Here is a 20,817-nt window from a genome sequence, read left to right on the forward strand (position 1 = left end):
GGCTGTTGGATCCCTTGTAACTGGAGTTACAGACAGTTGTTAGCTGTCATGTGCGTGCTGGGATTCGAACCCAGGTCTTCTGCAAGAACAGTCAGTGTTCTTAACCACTGAGCCATCTCTCCAGCCCCTTTAAAATATTCTTTTAAATTATCTTTTAAAATTATGTGTGAGTCTAGCTCAGTGGTTAAGAACACAGGCGGCCCTTGCAGAGGACCCGAGTTTGATTCTCAGCACTCATATGGTAGCTAACAACCATTTATAACTCCAGTTCCAGGGGAATCTAACACCCTCTTCTGATCTCCATGGCACTGCATGCCAAGGGTACACTTACACACATGCTGGCAGTACACTCGCACATATAAATTTTTTAAAAATTATGGGGGTGTGTGTATGTGCATGTGGGTGCCGGTGCCTGTGGAGGCCAGAAGAGGGCATCAGATCCCCTGGAGCTGGAGCTAGAAGTGGTTGTGAGCTGCCTAACATGGGTTCTGGGATCCAAACTCGGGTCCTCTGCAAGAGCAGCAGGCTCTTTTAACCACTGAACTATCTCTCCAGCCCCCATCTGAGGAATCTTTTTTTTTTTGAAATAGGGTCTCACTGTAGTCCCAGCTGCAGCTCTCTACTACTGAACTAGACTATTTTTTCAACCCCCACTCCTTTTTTCTTTTTCTTTTTCTTTTTTTGGTGCTGGGGAGGGAACCCAGAGTCTCATACATGCAGGGGAGCACTCTCCCACTGAAGTTCTGTTTTGGTGCCTGGCACAGAGGTGTGACTTCCCTGGCTCCGCCCCATGGCTGCCCTCCTTCCCTCCCCAGTATTTACTGCTGATGCTCATAGTATATATCTTCGAGTGTGCCTCCTGCATCACGTCCTACACCCACCGTGATTACGTGAGCCAGCTGGGGATCAGGGGCTGCGGGTGATGTCCCTGGGGAAGGGGGTGGCGTCCCTGGAGGACCCAGGACAGTGGGGGTGGGCCGAGCTCCCTACCCAGCCTGCTGCCTTCTGCTCTTCCTCACCCTCCTTCCTCAGATGGTGTCCAACCCATCACTGATCACCAAGCAGATGCTGACTTTCTACAGCTCAGACTCCGACCAGGGCCAAGAGCTGACCCGCCTGTGGGACCGCATCATGATTGAGGTGGGCGGGGCTCTATGAACCCACCTCCAGAGGGAGTGCTTAAGGAAGTCTACACAGGGATGGGGTGAGGGAGGGGAACATTTGGTTTCCATAGGTTTCCAGGCATGTCAACAGCCCCAGAAGGGGAAGTCACCCTCTGAGGGTCACCATGTTGGCAAGCGCGCTGCGCGGGCGTGGGGGTGGGGGGGCTGCTATTGTAAAACTGATCATAATTCTCCCTTTGTTGTAATAATGATATTAACTTTAAAAATACCGTATTTATTATTTTTCATTTTATGTGTATGGGTACATGGCCTGAATGTATTTAAGTGCATCCTTGTTATGCAATGCCTACAGAGGTCAGAAGAAGGCGTAGGATTCCCCTGGAAGTGGAGTTACAGTTGTTAGCTGCCAGTGGGTGCTGGGAATCGAACCCAGGTCCTCTGCAAGAGCAGCCAGGGCTCTTACCTGCTGAACTATCTCTCCAGCCCTGATAATAACTTTATTTATTTGTTTGTTTATTTATTTATTTATTTTGCTCTTTTTGAGACAGGGTCTCCCTGTAGCCCCAGCTGTCCTGGAACTCACTATGTAGACCAGGCTGGCCTTGAACTCATAGAGATCCGCCTGCCTCTGCCTCCCGAGTGCTGGGATTAAAGGCATGTGCCACCACGCCCAGTGATAATAACTTTTAGTATGTACTCCAAGCTGGCCTTGAACCTGCCATTCCTTTACTTTTGCCTCCCCAAAATGAAATTTTTGTTTGGTACTGTACAAAGCATTGTGTGTATGTCTGTATGCGCCATACATAAAAGGCAAAGGCAAGCATTCTACTATTGAGCTAGATCCCCAGCCCCTTTTTTCGTTTCGTTTCTCTTCTTTTTTTTTTTGAGACAGGCTCTCCCTGTAGCCTCAGCTGTCCTGAAACTCACTATGTAGACCAGGCTGGCCTTGAACACACAGAGATCCTCCTGCCTCTGCCTCCCAAGTGCTGGGATTAAAGGTATATGCCACCATTTTTTTTTCCACCCTTTGAGTTAAGGTCTCCATACTTCACTCAGGCAGGTTTTGAACTCTGTAGCATAGGCAGGACTTGAACTTGTGAGTCTCTTGCTTCAGGCTCCTGGGTATCTTAGAATCTAAGGCCTGGTCCACCATTCTCAGATCCTTTATCGTATTTATGTATTTTTATTTTTTATGTGTATGAGTGTTTTGCCTGCATGTATGTGAGCGTACCCATGTTGTGCAGTGCCCACAGAGGCCAGAAAAGGACGTCAGATCTCCTGGAACTGGAGTTACAGCCAGTTATTAGCTGCCATGGGGTGCTAGGGATTGGATCCAGGTCCTCAGCAAGAGCAGCCAGTACTCTTAGCTGTGGAGCCATGTCTCCAGCCCCTCCTTTATTTTATATATATATATATTTTTTAAATATTTTATTTACTATTTTTATGTGTACAAGTGTATTGCCTGCATGTATGTGAGTGCACCCGTGTCGTACAATGCCGCAGAGATCAGAAGATGACGTCGGATTCCCTTAGAACTGGAGTTAAGGACAGTCCGTAGCCGTCATGTGGGTGCTGGGAATCGAACCCAGGTCCTCTGCAAGAGCAGTCAGTGCTCTTAACCACTGAGCCATCTCTCCAGACCCCTATTATATTTTTTTAAATGTTTATTTATTGGTGGTTGGGGAGATGATACACTGGCTAGGTTCTTGCCCCCAGATCATGAGGACCGGAGTTCAGATGCAGGGTAGGCATAGTGGCCCATCTGTAATTCCAGCCTCAGAAGGCAGAGACAGAGATATCCCCAGGGCAAGCTCACTAGCATATAACTAGCCATACTGGTGAGCTCTGGGGTTGACTGAGAGATCCTGCTTTAGTTAATCAATTTCATGGCCTCACATGCACATGCACACACATGCATATGCACACACATGCCAAAATGTGCATATACTTACACATTTATACTACCATACACACACACACACACGCATGAAAATGGAAAAAGAAAAATTTATTTATTTATCATTTTGGGGGCGGGAGTCTTTGAGACAGAGTCTCCCTGTAGCCCCAATTGGCCTGGAACTCACTATGTAGACCAGGCTGGCCTTGAACTCACAGAGATCCACCTGCCTCTACCTCCCGTGTTGGGATTAAAGGCGTGTGCCACAGCTTCTGGCAGCACTTTGTTTTTTGAGAGTCTGATGAAACCAGGCTGGCTCTGAACTCATTATATACCCAAGGATGACCTCGAGTCCATCTGCTTCCACCTTCCTGAGTGCTGGTATTCCAGACTTGAGATACCACACCTGCCCTGCTCAGAAGCCATGCTCTTAATGATAGCCAACTTCACACTACATGAAAAGAGGAAGAAACTGGATTTCAGCTCAGCCCAAATCATACAGCTGGCCAGTAGCTGAACCATGTTTAACAAATGCCCAGGCCTGTCTTTTTATCATTTAAGGGATACATAATTAAGCATTCACTTGAGCTGGGCTTGATGGTGGTTGCCTGTAATCCCAGCACTTGGGAGGCTGGAGCAGGAGAATCTGGAGTTAGAGGCCAGCCAGGGATACATAATTGCCTAGAGTCTGAGAATAGCCTGGGCTACATAGTGAGCCCTGCCTCAAAAACCACAATAGGGCAGGAAAGATGGCTCTGTGGTTAAGAACACTGGCTGCTCTTGCAGAGGATGTAGGTTCATTTTCCCAGCAGTCACATGGTGCCTAACAACTCTCTGCAACTCCAGTTCCAGGGGATCTGCTATCCTCTTCTGCCCTTCAGGCAACAGGCATACACACGGTGCACATATACACATACAGTCAAAACACTCATATGCATAAAATAAAAATAAATAAATCTTTGGAAAAAAAGAACTCATAACAAACCACATCCACATACTAGAGCTGAGAAAAGCCAGAAATCTATCTTTTAATTTAATTTTTAAGTGTATGTGTGTGTGTGTGTGTGTGCATGTGTGTGTGCGCGCCCTCAGAGTCTAGAGAGGGTACACATCAGATTTCCTGGAATGGAGTTACAGCTGGTTGTGAGCCATCATGTGGGTGCTGGGAACCAAGCTCAGGTCCCTTGAAAGAGCAGCCAGTGCTCTTAACCTGAGCTATCTCTCCGCTCTTGAAATCTATCTTTTTTTGTCATTTTGGCAGTATAGTTGTCAACAAAAGAATTTTAAAAGAAAATGAGTGTGTGATCTAGAATGGTGGCTTAGGACTTTAATTCAAGCACTGGAGAGGCTGAGGCAGGTGGGTCTCTGTGGGTTGAAGGCCAGCCTGGTCTACGTAGTGAGACCCTGTCTCAAAAAAAGAAAAAAGAAGAAAATGAGTAAAAGTTTGACCCAAATCTCCCATCAGCTTCCTGGTCCTGGGACAAATACTATGTGGTCCTTGCTCACTTGCTCACTCTCAAACACATGCTTACTTACACAGACACAGACACACAGACACACAGATACACACACAGACACACACACACACACACACACACACGTCACTTTGAGACCCAGAACTCCAACAAGTTGGGTCCAGCAATGCCAGAGGCCCAATCTGCCTCACCCCCTGCTTTCCCTATAGCAAGAATGCTGTGGCACATCTGGCCCCATGGACTGGGTGAATTACACATCTACTTTCCGGGCGACCACTCCAGAGGTGGTGTTCCCCTGGCCTCCACTGTGCTGTCGCCGGACAGGAAACTTCATTCCCATCAATGAAGAAGGCTGCCGTGTGGGCCACATGGACTACCTGTTCACCAAGGTGTGTCTCTTCCCCTCTGTGTCTGTCTGTCCATCTGTCTCTGGTTCTCTATTTTTCCCTCCCACTGTCTGTCTGTCTTCCAGCCTCTCCTGCCCCTCCTCTCTGGCCTCTTCTTTCTCTCCCTTTCCCCTGATTATTCTTTGCAAAAGTCAGTAGGACACACCCAGGTTCTGTCTGGTTCAGCTCTGACACCTGCAATTCTGTTCCAGTTGTCTAGGATTGAGAACAAGCAACAGGAATAACAGTGACTGAAGCTGGGCCTTGTGGTACAGGCCTGGCTACTCGGGAGGCTGGGGCAGGATGATCCCAAGAACAAGGTCTGCCTAAGCAACTTAGTGAGCTCCTGTCTCAAAGTAAAAGTGGTAGAACTCTTGACTAGATTCATCAGTCAGGGGCGGGGGGTGGGGGTTCAGTGATCTAGGGCTTTCTTAAGCACACATGAAGCCCAGGGTTCAATCTCTAGTTCCACCAAAACCAAAAAAAAAAAAAAAAAAAAAAAAAAAAAAAAAAAAAAAAAAAAAACAGGGAGACCCTGTCTCAAAAAGACAAAAAACAAAACCCAAAACAAACAAACAAAAACAACTGAAAGCTAATCTTGGCGATGTAGGCCTGTAATCTCAGCTGTGGAGGATGATTGCCAGTTTGAGACCAGCCTGCGTAATATAGTGAGACCCTGTCTCAAAAAAAAATAATAGGGGCTGGCAAGATGGCTCAGCAGTTAAGAGCACTGGCTGCTGAGTTGGGTTCGCAGCTTGATTACTAACAACCATCTGTAACTCCAGTTCCAGGGGGAATCCAATGCCCTCTTCAGGCCTCCACAGGTACTGCAGGTACATGGCATGCTTGCATGCAGGCAAAATGCTCATACACATAAAAATAAATACATAAATTAGAGCTGGGCATGGTGGCGCAAGTGTTTAATCCCAGCACTCTGGAGACAGAGGCAGGCGGATCTCTACATAGCGAGTTCCAGGCTAGCTGTGGCTACAGGGAGACCCTGTCTCAAAAAGGTTTTAAAAAACAAACAAACAAAAAAAAAGGATAAAAGAGTGCAGACTAAGATTAGACCTGGTCCAAGTGGTCACTATGGCTGCAATATTAGATCAGATTTGGAGGAGAGGTGACCTAGGGCACACCATGAGCAGGGACAGACTAGGATACCCTTTCTCAAGCCTCAGTCCCATGCAGAGTCCTTTCGTATGTCACCATGGAGCCCTGCCACTCCTTTCCAGACTGACACTGTACATGTTGGAAAACCGCAGCTCTCTAGCCTCCCAGGGCTCAGACTCAAGGTCTTCCTCTGTCCCTCTGCCCAGGGCTGCTTTGAGCACATCAGCCATGCCATTGACAGCTACACGTGGGGCATCTCCTGGTTCGGGTTTGCAATCCTGATGTGGACGGTGAGAGGCGGAATGCCTGCGGTCTGGATGGGATGTGGGTGTAAGGGATGCCAGCAAGGGCTAGGAGGGATAGGGGTTTGATCTGAAGCACCCCCATCTCATCACCTGCCCACCCAGCTCCCTGTGATGCTGACAGCCATGTATTTCTACACCACCCTCTGAAGAGCAAGAAGGGGAGGCCACCTGCCCACCAGGCTCTACCTCTGCCACCTCGATGCACCACAGCCTCAATGCACTGCAGCCTCTGTCCTTCCCTGTCCACCTTCCTCCGTCTTCCCTTCTTTCAATCTCAAGATCCCTTCCATACCTAGACCGTCTGTGTGCCTCATTCCCTGCTTTGTGTGCCCGGACCCCCTGCACCCCATTTAACTTGGCCAATCCGGCCCATCTTCTAGGTGACAAAATATACTGCCCTTTGGGCACCTTCCTGCTGCTGCCAGCCCATCACACGCCTCTCCTGTGGCTTCCTGAACTTTCTTCATGGCAGATGAAGCCATCATTGCTCAGTAGCTTGTGGTTGCTTGTTTGAGATCTAATAGGCTTAGATTGGCCTTAATAAGTCTAATAAACTTAGATTGACTTAGATAGTCCATTGGACTGAGAGCAGGGACAAGTTCTGCTGTGGCTATTGTGTTGTCCCCATCATCACCCAACACATGGCTGAGCATGGACCAGATATTCAATAAATACTGGTTGATTGAATAAGTGAGTTTGTTTTCTCTTCTGTTTTGATTTTTAATTTTATTTTTCAATTCTGTCTGTATATGTATGTATCTGAGTGTGGATTTGTGCATACAGTGCCCTTGGAGGCCAGAAGAGGGTGTCAGATCCTCTAGAGGCGGAGTTACAGGTGGTTGCAAATCAACTGATCTGGGTACTGGGAACTAAACTTGGGTCCTCTGCAAGAGCAGAATGTGCTTTTACCCCCAGAGTCAATTCTCCAAGCCCCTTATTTTGTTTGAGAATAGGGTCTTACTGTGTAGCCCAGATGGTCTTGATGTTTTTGTTTTTTTCTCTTTTTGGTCATTTTGAGACAGGGTCTCCCTATAGCTCAAGCTGGCCTGAAACTCACTATGTAGACCAGGCTGGCTTTGAACTCACAGAGATCTGCCTGCCTCTGCCTCCCAAGTGCTGGGATTAAAGGCATGGGCCACCACACCTGGCTCAGTCTTGGCATTTTAAAACTTTTTATTTATTTATTTATTTATCTATCTATTTATTTATTTATTTATTTATTTATTTATTTATTGGCATTTTGACCGCATGAATATAAGTATACCACATGTGTACAGTGCCCACAGAGGCCAGAGGAGGGCATCAGGCCCCCTGGAACTGGAATTATGGATGATTTAGTGCTGGGAACAGAACCTGGTTCTTCTGTAAGAGCAGCCAGTGCTCTTAACTGCTGAGCCATCTCACTATATAGCCTAGGCTGACCTTGACTCTAAGCTGATCTTACTGCATCTGCTTCTCAAGCACTTAGATTACAGGTATAACCCACCATAAATGACTTTTTTTTTTTACAATTATTTGAGACAAAGTAGCCCCAGACTGGCCTCAAACTCACAACAGTCTTCCTGTTTCAGCCTCTTAGAGTGCAGGCATTCCAGGAGTGACCACTACGCCCTTCTTGAGTTTGTTTTCTTTGGGGGCAAGGGTGAGTGAACAGGAACAGACTTCAAAAGGAAATGGCAGAAATCTAGTTGGCATTGGTGAAGTGTCACATGCAATTTATTGGCTCAAAGACACTGAATCAGAAGGGCCAGCTTCAGGTGTAACTGGATCCAGGAGTGCAGTCTAGGTTTCCAGAAAGCTCCTTCACTCTCAGACAGGCTTTCTCTGGCAACACCAGAATTCCTTTTTTTTTTTTTGTCTTTTTGAGACAGAGTCTCCTTGTAGCCCCAGCTGTCCTGGAACTCACTGTGTAGACCAGGCTGACCTCAAACTCACAAAGATCCGCCTGCTTCTGCCTCCCAAGGGCTGGGATTAAAGGCATGTGCCACCATGCCTGGCCCAGACTTAACTTTTTAAAAAATATATTTTGTTATTTTTTTATGTTTGAGACAGAGTATCAGTATGTAGCCCACAATGGCCTCAAACTCCTCTGTGTGTCTGTGTGTCTGTGTGTCTGTGTGTCTGTGATGAATGTGGTATAGTGTGTGTGTGTGTGTGTGTCTGTGTGTCTGTGTGTCTGTGATGAATGTGGCAGTGTGTGTGTGTGTCTGTCTGTGATGAATGTGGTATAATGTGTGTGTGTGTCTGTGTGTGTGTCTGTGATGAATGTGGTAGTGTGTGTGTGTGTCTGTGATGAATGTGGTATAATGTGTGTCTGTGATGAATGTGGTATAGTGTGTGTGTGTGTGTGTCTGTGTGTCTGTGATGAGTGTGGTAGAGTGTGTGTCTGTGTGTCTGTGATGAATGTGGTATAATGTGTGTGTGTCTGTCTGTGTGTATGTGATGAATGTGGTATAATGTGTGTGTGTCTGTGTCTGTGATGAATGTGGTATAGTGTGTGTGTGTGTGTCTGTCTGTCTGTCTGTGTGTCTGTGATGAATGTGGTATAGTGTGTGTGTGTGTCTGTCTGTCTGTCTGTGTGTCTGTGATGAATGTGGTATAGTGTGTGTGTGGTGTGTCTGTGATGAATGTGGTATAGTGTGTGTGTGTGTGTCTGTCTGTGTGTCTGTGATGAATGTGGTATAGTGTGTATGTGTGTGTGTGTCTGTGTGTGTGTGTGTCTGTGTGTCTGTGATGTGTGTGGGAGTGTGTGTGTGTGTGTGTCTGTCTGTCTGTCTGTCTGTCTGTGTCTCTGTGTCTGTGTGTGTCTGTCTGTGTGTGTCTGTGGTGTGTGTGTGTGTGTATGTGTGTGTTCATCCATACTCAAATACACAGAGGCTGGAGGAGGCTGGTGTCTTCCTCTATTCCTCTCTACCTTATTCCCCTAAGACATGGTCTCTCACTGAACCCGGAGCTTGCCATTTTTTTTTAATGCTGGCCAGCAAGCCCAAGTGTTCCTCCTGTCTCTACCCCACATAGCACTAGGGTTAGGGGTTCGGGCAACCATATTGGCATTTCTGTGTGGGTGCTGGGATCTGAACTCAGATCATTATAGTTGCATAATAAGCACTTTGTGACCACAGAGCCACCTTCCCCACCTCTGGCCCAGAACTCTTGATTCTCCTGCCATGGCCTCTTGAGTGCTGGGACTACAGCAGCGTATCACCAAGCCTTGCTTCAAATCAGAATTTTTTTTTAATTGCCTTTTTGAAATAGGGTCTCTCTGTAGCCCCAACTGGCCTGGGACTTCCTATGTAGACCAGGCTGGCCTTGAACTCACAGAGATCCACCTGCCTCTGCCTCCCATGTGCTGGGACTACAGGCGTGCACCACCATACACGGCTTCAAATCAGAATTTTTAAAACATCACGCTGATGTGATACATTCCAGATTTTGACACACAAGAGACTCTCCTAGCTTCCTGGCCTAACTGGTTTTTCTACAGTTCCTATGAAACTTGGCCCCCATCTCTAGGCACATATGTGACTAACCTGTAACCACATCAAGGAAATGGGGACTGTTCCGTGGGAATCTGCTTTTAAATCACTTGCCCTCCTGAGCAAGTTCATGGTGACTCAGTCTGTGCCGTAGATTCTCTGAGAGAAGCAGAGGCAGCAGAGGCAGCACTGGGTTCTCACCAGCCCTGCCATACCGTGTGAGCGTCACTGGGTCCATCTATGAAATGTGGGTCGTGACAATCTCTGCCTCATGGCACAGGGCCCACAAAATTGAAGACTTTTTTTTATTATTATGGATCAGGGATTTTTTTTAAATTTATCAACCTCAGTATTATCAGATGAAGTGCAGAAATAAGCTGGGTGTGGTGGCACATACCTGTGAACCCGGCACTTGGAAAGTGGAGGCAGGAGGATCAAGAATTAAAAGTAGAGCCAGCCGTGGTGGTGCACACCTTTAGTCCCAGCACTTGCAGGTAAATTTTTGTGAGTTCAAGGCCAGCCTGGTCTACATATCGAGTTCCAGGCCAGCTGGGGCTACAAGGAGACCCTGTCTCAAAAAGACCAAAAAAAAAAAAAAGTTCAAACTCAACCTCAGCTACATAGCAAGGCAAGTTCAAGTTTAAGGAGAGAGAGAGAGAGAGAGAGAGAGAGAGAGAGAGAGAGAGAGACAGCATCTGGGTGTGGTGGTACATACCTTTTGCCCCAGCTCTTGAGAGACTAAGGCAGGATGGAGAGTTTGAGATCAGCTTGGGGTAAACAACAAAACCTTGTCTCAAAATGAGGGAGGGGTGCTGGGAGATGGCTCAGTTCAGAAAGTGCTTACCTTACAAACATGAGGACCTGAGTTTGATCCCCAGAATCCATGTAAGAAAAGCCTGGCATGGTGGTATGTGCTTGTAATCTCAGTGCTGGGGTGACAGAGACAGGCAGATCCTTGGGACTTGCTGGCCACCCAGCCTAGGCTACTTAGCAAATTCCAGGGCACTAAGAGAGAACTTATCTCAAGAAAAAAAAAAAGAAGAAAGGTGAACAATGCCTGAAAAAAACACTGAGGTTGTCCTCTGGCCTACACGTGAATGCTCAGCTCACATACATATATGCACCATCACACACATGAACATGCACAAATGAACACACACACATAAATGTTCATGTTTGTGACCAAAATTAAAACGTAAGAGTTGCCGGGCGTGGTGGTGCACACCTGTAGTCCCAGCACTTGGGAGGCAGAGGCAGGCGGATCTCTGTGAGTTCAAGGCCAGCCTGGTCTACATAGTGAGTTCCAGGACAGCTGGGGCTACAGGGAGACCCTGTCTCAAAAAGACAAAACAACGTAAGAGCCAGACATGGTGGTACACGCTTTTAATTCCAGCACTCCAGAGGCAGAAGCAGGTGGATCTCTGTGAGTTCGAGGCCAGCCTGGTCTATGTAGTGAATGCCAGGCTGGCTAGGGCTACAGGTAGACCCTGTTTCAAAAAGACCAAAAAAAATTTTTTTAAAAAAAAAAAGTCCTCCAAAGGTCATTTGCAGAGGATTTTTAATTTTATTCTTTGATGTTTTCTAATTTTAAAAATTATCACCACTTAAAATATTTTATTTATTTATTTATTTTTATTTTATGTGTATGAGTGTTATGCCTTCATGTGTATAAGTGCACCCATGTCGGCAGTACCCACAGAAGAAGAAGAGGGTGTCAGATCCCCTGGAACTGGAATTACAGAGGGTTGTTAGCTGCATGTGGGTGCTGGGATTTGAACCTGGGTCCTCTGCAAGAGCAGCCAGTACTCTTAGCCACTGAGCCATGTCTCCAGCCCCTAAAATTATCATCACTATTGTCCTGAAACAAAAAACAGGAATTAAATAAATGAAAATGTCCCTGATAGGGGCTGGAGAGATGGCTCAGCGGTTAAGAGCACTGACTGCTTTTGCAGAGAACCTGGGTTCGATTCCCAGCATCCACATGGTGGCTACAAACCATCCTTAACTCCAGTTCCAGGGGAATCCGAAGCCCTCTTCTGACCTCCGCGGCACAACAAAAATAGTAAATAAAATATTTTTTAAAAATGTCCCTGATAGCTGAGCATAGTGGGGGCACATCCGTGCTCCCAGCTACTCAAGAGTCCAAGGTAAGAGAATTGCAAGTTCCAGGTCAGCCTGAGTTGTAAAGTGAGTTCCAGGCTAGTCTAGGTTATAGAGAGAGACCCTGTCTCAAAACAAAACAACAAAACAAACAAAAAGCCTGGGGATGTAGTTCAGTGGTAGAGTGTTTACCTAGCAGCCCTAAATTCAATCCCAAAATTGCAAAATATAAAAATTTTTGTTTATGTGTGGTATATGCATATGTGTGCACATGTGCGGACATGTGGAGGCAAGAAATTGACATTGCCTGTCTTCTATCACTTTCCATCTCATCTCTTTTTTTGTTTGAGATAAGGTCTTACTATGTAGTCCTGATTGACCTAGAACTCACTATGTAGACCAGGCTGGCCTTGAATTCACAGAGATCCACATGCCTCTGCCTCCTGAGTGCTGGGAATGAAAGTGTGTGCCACCACATGTGGCCTTCCATCATTACATTTTTTTTTACTTGTATTTTTAATTTTTATTTTTATTTATTTATTTATTTGTTTTTTTGTCTTTTTGAGAGTCTCCCTGTAGCCCCAGCTGTCCTGGAACTCACTATGTAGACCTGGCCTTCAACTCAGAGATTTGCCTACCTGTGTCTCTGGATTGCTGGAGTGCTGGGATTAAAGGTGTGCGCTGCCATGCCCCATTGAAAAAGGCATTTCTAAAATTAATGGTATGTTTTTTCAATGAAAGTTAGATCTACATTTTAAGCTTATTGTACATTTAAATGTCAAGTTAAGACAGTTTCACCAAATGTGCTTTATTTTGCTTTTATGTAATGCAGAAACTCTGCCTGAAATGTGACAAAAGGGTGCTGGGAATCGAACCTGGGTCCTCTGCAAGAACAGTCAGTGCTCTTAACAGCTGAGCCGTCTCTCCAGCCCCTACTTGTATTTTTATGTGTATGAATGTTTTGCCAGCATGTAAGTGCACCACATGAGTGCAGTGCCCTCTGAGGCCAGAAGAGGGCATCACATCCCCTGGAGCTAGATCTACAGATGGTTGTGAGCCACAATGTGGATGAACCACTGGGCCATCTCTCCATCCCTCTCCGTCTTATTTTTTAAGACAAAATCTCTCCCTGAACCTTGAGCTCACAGATTTGACTAGGCTGGCTGGCTAGCCCATGAGCCTCTGGGCTACTCTCCTCTCCACCTGCCACACCACTGGGTTGACAGGCACCCACAAAGCCACATCTGACTTTTATGTGGATGCTGAGGAGTCAGTCTCAGGTCCTCATGCTTGGGCAGAAAGCAGTTTGCTCACAGAGCCAATTCTCCAGTCCAAACAATTTAAACAAAAAATATGCCCCTGCTGGATATGCAGCCATGTGCACAGTGGGAGGAATTCCTCTGCTAAGCATTTTTGAACTTGCCCTAAGCAGTTCAGACTGGCCAGGCCTTGCCAATCAGGGGTTTTGAGGTGGAGGTAGCTTCTGGCAGGTCAGATGGGTGGAGCCCTGACCAGATCCAGGGTCTTTTCCCACCCTCTCTGGCTCCTCCTGTTCAGGTACCTGTAGAGTGGTTCAGCTGGCCTGACAGCAGTGTGATTTGATGGAGACAGCCTGGGCTCGCAGGACAGGTTTGTCTCTCCTGGCCCCGTGCCCAGACACCAGTACCTGTGGGTGAGAGGGAAGCAAAGGGGTGAGGGCCAGGTCAGGATAGGGATCCTATGAGGGAGAGGTAGCCAACTGGTGGCTGTTCCTACTGCAACCCTCCAGCTTCTTCAAGGCCATAGAACCTTCTATGGCTCCCCAGTGCCCTCAACATAGGAACTAGCTTCTCACCTGACACCGAGAGGCTGGTGTGGTCTGCTTGCCACCTCCCCATGCTTATCTCTCTTTCCTGCTCCACTGAGCTAAGTTGTTTCTCACCATTTAAGATACAGAATGGACAGAGTAAGGTAACAGTATAGAGTAACCAAGCAGGTTACACACCCATGACTATTCATTTTTGGATATACTTTACCCATGAAGGTAAGCTAGTTTTCTCCATTTAAGTGTAAAACTCATACCCTTTTATCCAAATGATCCGACCTCTGGTGAATCTGTCCTGAATATTCACTAAGAAGTGTGTGCAAATATACACGCAGTAGGATAAATGAAAAGCAATAACACTAGGCATGGTGGTTTGCACCTGCAATCCCAGCACTCCGGAAGTAGAGGGAGGATCTTGCCAAGGTCAGTCTGGGCTACATAGGGAGTTTGAGGCCACCCTGAGTTACATGAGACCATGAGATCTTGTTTCAAAACAAAACAAAACAAATCAAGGGGCTGGTGAGATGGCTTAGGGATTAAAGGTACTGGCTGCTCTTGCAGAAAACCCAGGTTCAGTTCCCAGCACCACTAACAACCATCTTTAACTCCGGTTCCAAGGGATCTGATGCACTCTTCTGGTCTCTGTGGGCATTGCAAGAATGTGGTATACTTACACAATGCAGGCAAACACTCATACACAGAAAATAAAATAATAAAAAAACGAAAAACAAAGCAGCAACAAGAAAATCCCCACCACACACAGATTTGCTTATTTGCTCATAGGAACCCAGTCCCAAGATAGGAGAAAATGTCATACATAAAAATCTGTGAGACTGGGTGATGGCTGTGGGTAAAGTACTTGCTGCACAAGCATGTGGACCTGAGTTTGGATCCCAGCACCTAGGTAAAAGTCAGGCATGGCAGCCTACATTTGTAATCTCAGGATTGGGGAGGCAGAGACAGGATACTATCCCTGAGGCCAGCCAGTCTAGTTAAATCCTAGCATTCCAGGTTCGGTGAGAGACTGTCTCAGAAAAATAAGGTTGGGGCTGAGAGATGGCTCCACAGTTAAGAGCACAGGCTGCTCTTGCAGAGGACCTGGGTTCAGTTTCCAGCACCCACATGGTGGCTAAGAATGGTCCATAACTCCAGTTCCAGGGGATCCAGTGCATGAGGTACACTTACATACATGCAGGCAATATACTTAAACACATTAAGATAAAAATAATAAATAAAATTTTAAAATTATTTTTAAAATTAGGTGAACAGAATTGAGGAAGACACCTAACACCAACCACGTGCATACCCCATATACACACATACACACACCCATATACACCTCATAGACACACAGAACAGAACACATATACACAAAAGCAGACAAATAAAAATCCAACTGATCATATGCTAAATTCAGAGGTATCCTAGATTGGATCCTGGAGGAGGAAAAAAGGACAGGGAAAAAATTTTTTTTGCAGTCCCAATAAAGTATGGAGTTTAGTTAAGAGGACTGTACTGACATTAATTTCTTACTGTTTATAAACATTCTGTATTATGCAATATGCTAACTAGAGGAGTCACTGGATCAGGTTAATACAAGAGCTCTTTGTACTAGCTTTGCAATTGTTGTGTAAATCTAAAAGTATTCCAAAACACAAAGTCTATTTTAAAAACCTGAATGTACGTTTCTGGCTTTGTAGAACTCTAGAGGAATTTTTTTTAAAGGAAAGGTTTAGATTTTTTTTTTTTTTTTTTTTTTTTTTTTTTTTTTTCCCCTGTAGTCCTAGCTGGCCTGGAAACTCACTGTGTAGACTAGACCAGGCTGGCTTCCATTTCAGAGAGATCAACCTGCCTCTGCCTCTGTCCTGGAACACACTATGTAGACCAGGCTGGCCTTGAACTCACAAAGATTGGCCTGCCTCTGCCTCCCAAGTGTTGGGATTAAAGGCGTGCACCACCACGCCCAGCTGTTTAGATTTTTTTTTTAAATTTATTTGTGTGACTCTGTGTGCGCTCAGAGTCACTGTTGTGTGTGGAAGTCAGAGGACAACTCTTGAGGGTTAGTTCTCTCCCTCCACCTTGTGGGATCCACGGATGGAACTCAGGTCATTAGACCTGGGCACAAGTGTCTTTACCCCGCTGAGCCATCTCACCGGCCTGAGAAAGATTTATATATGCACAGAATATGTCCTTTCTCACAAATTGCATTTAGCTTTTTTTCTTTTTTTGACAGTGCTGAGGACAAAACCCAGTGCCTCGCACACGGTAAACAAGTGCTCTATGACTCCGTCAGAGGGAGAGGTCACCGCTCTGGCCACAGCGCCTCTGGGAGAGTCGCAATCCTCAGGCATTAGAGTCGTAGCAGGCTGTCTCTGTCTGGACTTGCAGATGTGACTACTGAACCAGGCTCAGTGCTGTCTTTGACAGGAGAATCTTCTCGCCCATGTCTTTCTCCTCCAGCTCCTCCATCTGCCACCACCATGCAGAGCAAGCCTGGCCCCGCAGCTGTCCGCCGGACTCCGCCTGCTTCCCCCGATTCCATCGAGAGCGAAAACCTCTGGACCAATCAAAAGTGGCAGCGGTAGATTAAGGTCCGCCTCCTTAAAGCGCCCTCCTGTCTCATTGGTTGAGCCCTGAGCGCAACGCTTGGAGAGGAGGGCCAGCCAACCAGCGGCGCCAGCGCAGCTTGGCCGGAGCTAGAGCCAGTTTGCGTGCGGTGCGCACCTGCTTGTGCGGGAAGCGGGCTGGCCTGGCCCATTCTTGGGGACAGTTGATTGTGGGGTGATGCACATGGGCCGACCTCTGCGGGCGCTGAATGCACACAGTGACTCCCGCCTGGCTCAGCAGATGGTCCAGTTAGAGAGTATTTGTAGTTGAATAAACAGGCCAATCATGGTGGTTCAAGGCACAGCTCCAGGGCTGGTGTCTTCTTGGTCCCCAATACTTCCAAGTGAGGCGGAGCTGGTTGTGCAGCTAGTTTGCGGTGACGCAGGAAAAGAGGAAGGAATGAGGCATCTCCCACTAGCGCCAGAAGCCTGGCAGGCTTGTGAGGACCTTGCACTGTCAAGCTACCTATTCCCAGGACTGGAGAAATGGCTGCTCTTGCAGAGGACCCACTTGGCAGCTGATAACCCTCTGTCAACTCAAGTTCCAGAGGATCTGATTCCCTCTTCTGGCCTCCCAAGGTCACTGTAGTACATAGTATACTACATACACATAGGCAAAACACTCATATACATAAAAATTAAAACTTCTTTTTTAAAAAAAGATATCCTTTTCTTTATTTTCAGCTAAAGGTGTTTTTGTTTCTTTGAGACAGAGTGGCCTGGGTCTTACTATGTAGCCCTGGCTGGCCTGGAACTCACACAGATCAGCTTGCCTCTGCCACTGCCTCCTGAATGCTGGGATTAAAGCCAGGCGCCATCACATCTGGCCAGCTAAAACTCGAAAAAAAGAAAAAATCAAAACCTCATTTCTTTTAAATTATGTGTAAACGTGTGTGTCTGGGTGTGGGTATGTGCATGTGAGTGCAGTTGCTCCCAGGGGCCAAAAGAGGGCGTCAGCTCCCCTGAAGCTGGGGTTACTGGCAGTTGTGAACCACCCAAAGTGGATGCTGGGAACTGAATCCAGGTCCTCTGCAAGGGCAGTACTCAGCTCTTAACTGCTGAGTAGTTTCACCAGCCCCTCAGTTAAAACTTTATGGTGCAAACTGGGTATGTGCAGGAATGTACCTTTCCCATACTGCCTCCCCTATGAGCATGCGCAGCCTCCCTAGTAAATTCCTCAGGCAGATACGAACCCATGACAACGGACTGTAAATCGTCACAGACTGTAAGGTTCTTGAGAGAAACAGTTTTCAGACAAGAGTTACTCAGAATAGCAGGATATAAGCAAGAAAAACAACGGTTTCTGTCGAAGAGCCTCCAAGGCGATTAACAATGGAGGAGACCGGCCAGTAGAGAGAGCAGCAAAGGGAAAACTCTGTAACCAATCAACACTGCAGAATAGCTAGAAGGCAAAAGAGACCTGGCTTCATGATTTGAAGCCGATGTACGCCCTAGACCAATAGGGCTCAAGATTCTGCCCTTCCCCAACACGGCATGTGTTCTGCAGCCAATCAGGTCCAATGAGGGTCCAGATGCCTCTCTGGTTGGTCAACACTCAATAGGCACCAACCAGGAAAGAGCAGGCCAGAGATGCAGCCAATCAGCATCTGCCTCGAGATCAAGGCCTCCAGCTGCTGGCCTCGTGTAGCCCCTACTTTCTAACGGCCACTCTGGGTGCCTTCGTGTGGATGAGGTCGAAGGGGGAGAACAAGCCAGTGAGTACTGTGGTTTTTTCTTACTCTTTCTTGGGTGTTGGGCTTGGCCCAGCGAGAGCTTGGCTTTGGGGGTCTTGAGGGACGTGGTCGAGGATCACAAGTGAGGATTGATGGCGTTAGGTTGTGTGGCTCCTTTCCTGTGTGGCAGAAGCCAGGGCGGCAAGCTGACTTTGGTCCATGGTCTCTGAGACCAAGCCAAGCACTCAGCCCTCTCTTCTCTGGCAGCTGGAAGGAGAGGCCTGTGATTCACCGGGGAACCCGTGGAGGACATTTTTATGTCGTGTTTGGACCCAGACTGAACTGGGAGTTCCCAGGCTGGACTTGGGTTGAGTGTTCATGAGGTCGAAAGCCCACTAGGAAAGTTGTCAGTGGCCATTTTGCCCAGGCTGTGCTGGGAACACACAGTGCGAGGCATTTGGTGGGTTCCCTGACTCCAAGTTGAGGTGGCTCAAGATTTTCTAGTACTGGCTTTAGATTGGACAGTGTGACCAGGAGATTGGGCCAGTGATCCTCTGGAGGTTCTGAATCAGCCAAACCTGTTTCTCAACAGGACTGAGTACCTCCTGGGACTCTCTAGTCAGAATCAGTGTTGGGTGGCATCTGCGGCTTTTCAGTCTCCAGGTCCCCACTCCTCCCCATGTTCTAGAGCTGTGAATATGAGGCAGATGTACCTAGAAGTTGTACCAATTGTGGGGAGAGCTGTGAGAGAGCATCCATACTTTAAGGAACCACCTGGGTTGTCTTTATTGGTGATCTTTGAAATTCTTATTTTGGTTTGTCTTGTTGTTTGCTTGCTTTTTGTTGTTTTGAGACAGTCTCTCTGTATCCCTGGCTGTTCTGGAACTTGATATGTAGACCAGGCTGGCTTGGAACTCACAGATACCAGTCTGTCTCTGTCCCTGAGTACTGGGATTAAAGTCCTATACCACTACCCCTGGCCTTTATTCTGTTAAGATTCTATTTGTAATTGTGTGTGTGTGTGTGCATGTTGAGTGCGAGTTCCCACTGTGACATTGGATCCCCCGGAGCTGGAGCTGGAGTTCCAGGCAATTGTAAGCCATGCAAGATGGGTGCTAATAAGTGAACTTGGATCCTCTGCAAGAGCAATAAAGGTTACTCTTAACTGCTGTGCCATCTCTCCAGCCCCTATTTTGGTTTTGTGAGATGAGTCAGGCTGGTCCTGACTTCATGGTCCTCCTGCCTCAGCCCTTGGAGTGCTGGGATTGTAAACGTGCACTCCCACTCCTGGCTTACTGATGATCTTTTTTGTTTCTACTGCTGGGGCAGAGTGTTGACATCTAATTTCACGCAACTGTTCAGTGGTATTAAGGTTTTCTGAGTATTCTGTACACACCCAGGATGTGGATGCAGAGGAGAGGATTTCAAGATCTGTTGTCTCTTGAAAAGCATGAGAGCATGTCTGTGCCTATGTGTATTTGGTGGGATGAGGGCAAAAGGGACTGTGAGGATAAGAAAATTAATCTGTTTAGGAATTTGGCATTCTCATGTAAAATGATGTACATGTCTAGAATATCTTAAGGTAGACAAAGGGCTGGGTCTATGGCTAGGTGGTGAGGCCCTATGAGGTTAAGAACCAGCCACTGGGATGAAGTAGACTCCTGTATTATTTATGGGGTCTGGGCAAGACCACAGAGTCCCCATTCTTCCCAGACCTGCTGTTAGTCTCCCATCCAACCTCAGGCTATATAGCCCCCAACACAATCAGGGCCTAAGCTGTGTAGCAAGTCACAGAGTCCACCCTCCTGAGTGGACAGCAGTTGTGGCCTACCTATCTGGGCCTGGAATATGGGCTGAGCATCATTTGGCCTTTGGTTCAGGAAACCCTGGGCTCTGGATTCCTAAAGCATAGTCTAGGGGTGGTGGAGGGGATCCTCTTAGCACCCAGGTGGGCACTTCCTATATGCCCTTGAACTCTTTAGTCTACAGGGAGGAGCATAGTCCAAGGAGACCAGATTTGGAGACCTCTGCTTGGGTTTAAGTGAAGGCTCGTATTTAGTACTGGTCTTGAAGCGGTACCTGTGAGGAAGGTGAGGGTCTTGGAGTTTAGCTCTGTAGAAAGACTGAAGAAAAAGATTGTGACAATGCAGTGGGACCTGAAGTTGCTGACTTCTAGTCGAGTTCCTTTGCCACCTAATCTACAAAAGTGTGCTTTTAGATAGGGTCTCTGTAGCCTAAATGCAATTCACCTGGGTTTGACTATATGTGGTTCTTGGGTTATGCAGAACACAGATCTAAGGGAGAAAGAAACTAATTCATCCTCAAGTGTCTTGTCTCTGCTCTGGTATGTGTGGGATGTTCTTAACTAGAGTGAGCATCTCAAAAGTTCCTGTCAGATTCAGATAAATGGTCTTAATACATTTAAACACTGTGAGGCATTTCAGTACTTTGATTTGTGGAAAAATGTACTCCAGGCAAGATGTTTTTTTCCTTAACAGAATTGTTCCAAATTGAGTCTTGTTCAACTTGGTTTGAGGAATGGGCGTGATATTTAAAAATATATGAGACAGAGTTAGGTGTGGTGGTTCATGGACTCACAGCACTTGGGGGCTGAGGCAAAAGGTTTGAGAGGGAGTTCAAGGTCAGCCTGGGCTACACAAGGAAATCCTTTCTCAAAAAAAGAAAGGTGAGACAAAGACTGAACATTTTTCATAAAACAGATAATCATCCCTGGTATATTCTGACGGTCTATCTTTAATTATGATATTTAAATAGAATCGATACTTGTATTACTATAGTGATGTTGTTGTACTGATCTGGGTTTTGCTTTGTGATATAAAGATTTCTGGAAGCTGGTT

The 20,817-nt window shown here is 46.7% G+C and overlaps 1 protein-coding gene across 1 annotated transcript in view; it reads left to right on the forward strand.

Annotated features, from left to right (window-relative positions):
* Positions 1-6,937, forward strand: part of Upk1a (uroplakin 1A) — a 15,368-nt gene extending 8,431 nt beyond the window's left edge. Inside the window, exons 3-7 of the mRNA XM_008828035.3 lie at positions 816-890; positions 1,033-1,140; positions 4,706-4,885; positions 6,202-6,285; positions 6,403-6,937. Coding sequence (XP_008826257.1) covers positions 816-890; positions 1,033-1,140; positions 4,706-4,885; positions 6,202-6,285; positions 6,403-6,447 — 492 coding nt within the window. The 3' untranslated portion in view covers positions 6,448-6,937. The remainder of the gene's footprint in view (positions 1-815; positions 891-1,032; positions 1,141-4,705; positions 4,886-6,201; positions 6,286-6,402) is intronic.
* Positions 6,938-20,817: the final 13,880 nt, after the last annotated feature.

This window comes from Nannospalax galili, unplaced genomic scaffold (genome assembly GCF_000622305.1).
Source record: "Nannospalax galili isolate Female #2095 unplaced genomic scaffold, S.galili_v1.0 scaffold833, whole genome shotgun sequence".
Lineage (NCBI taxonomy): Eukaryota > Metazoa > Chordata > Mammalia > Rodentia > Spalacidae > Nannospalax > Nannospalax galili.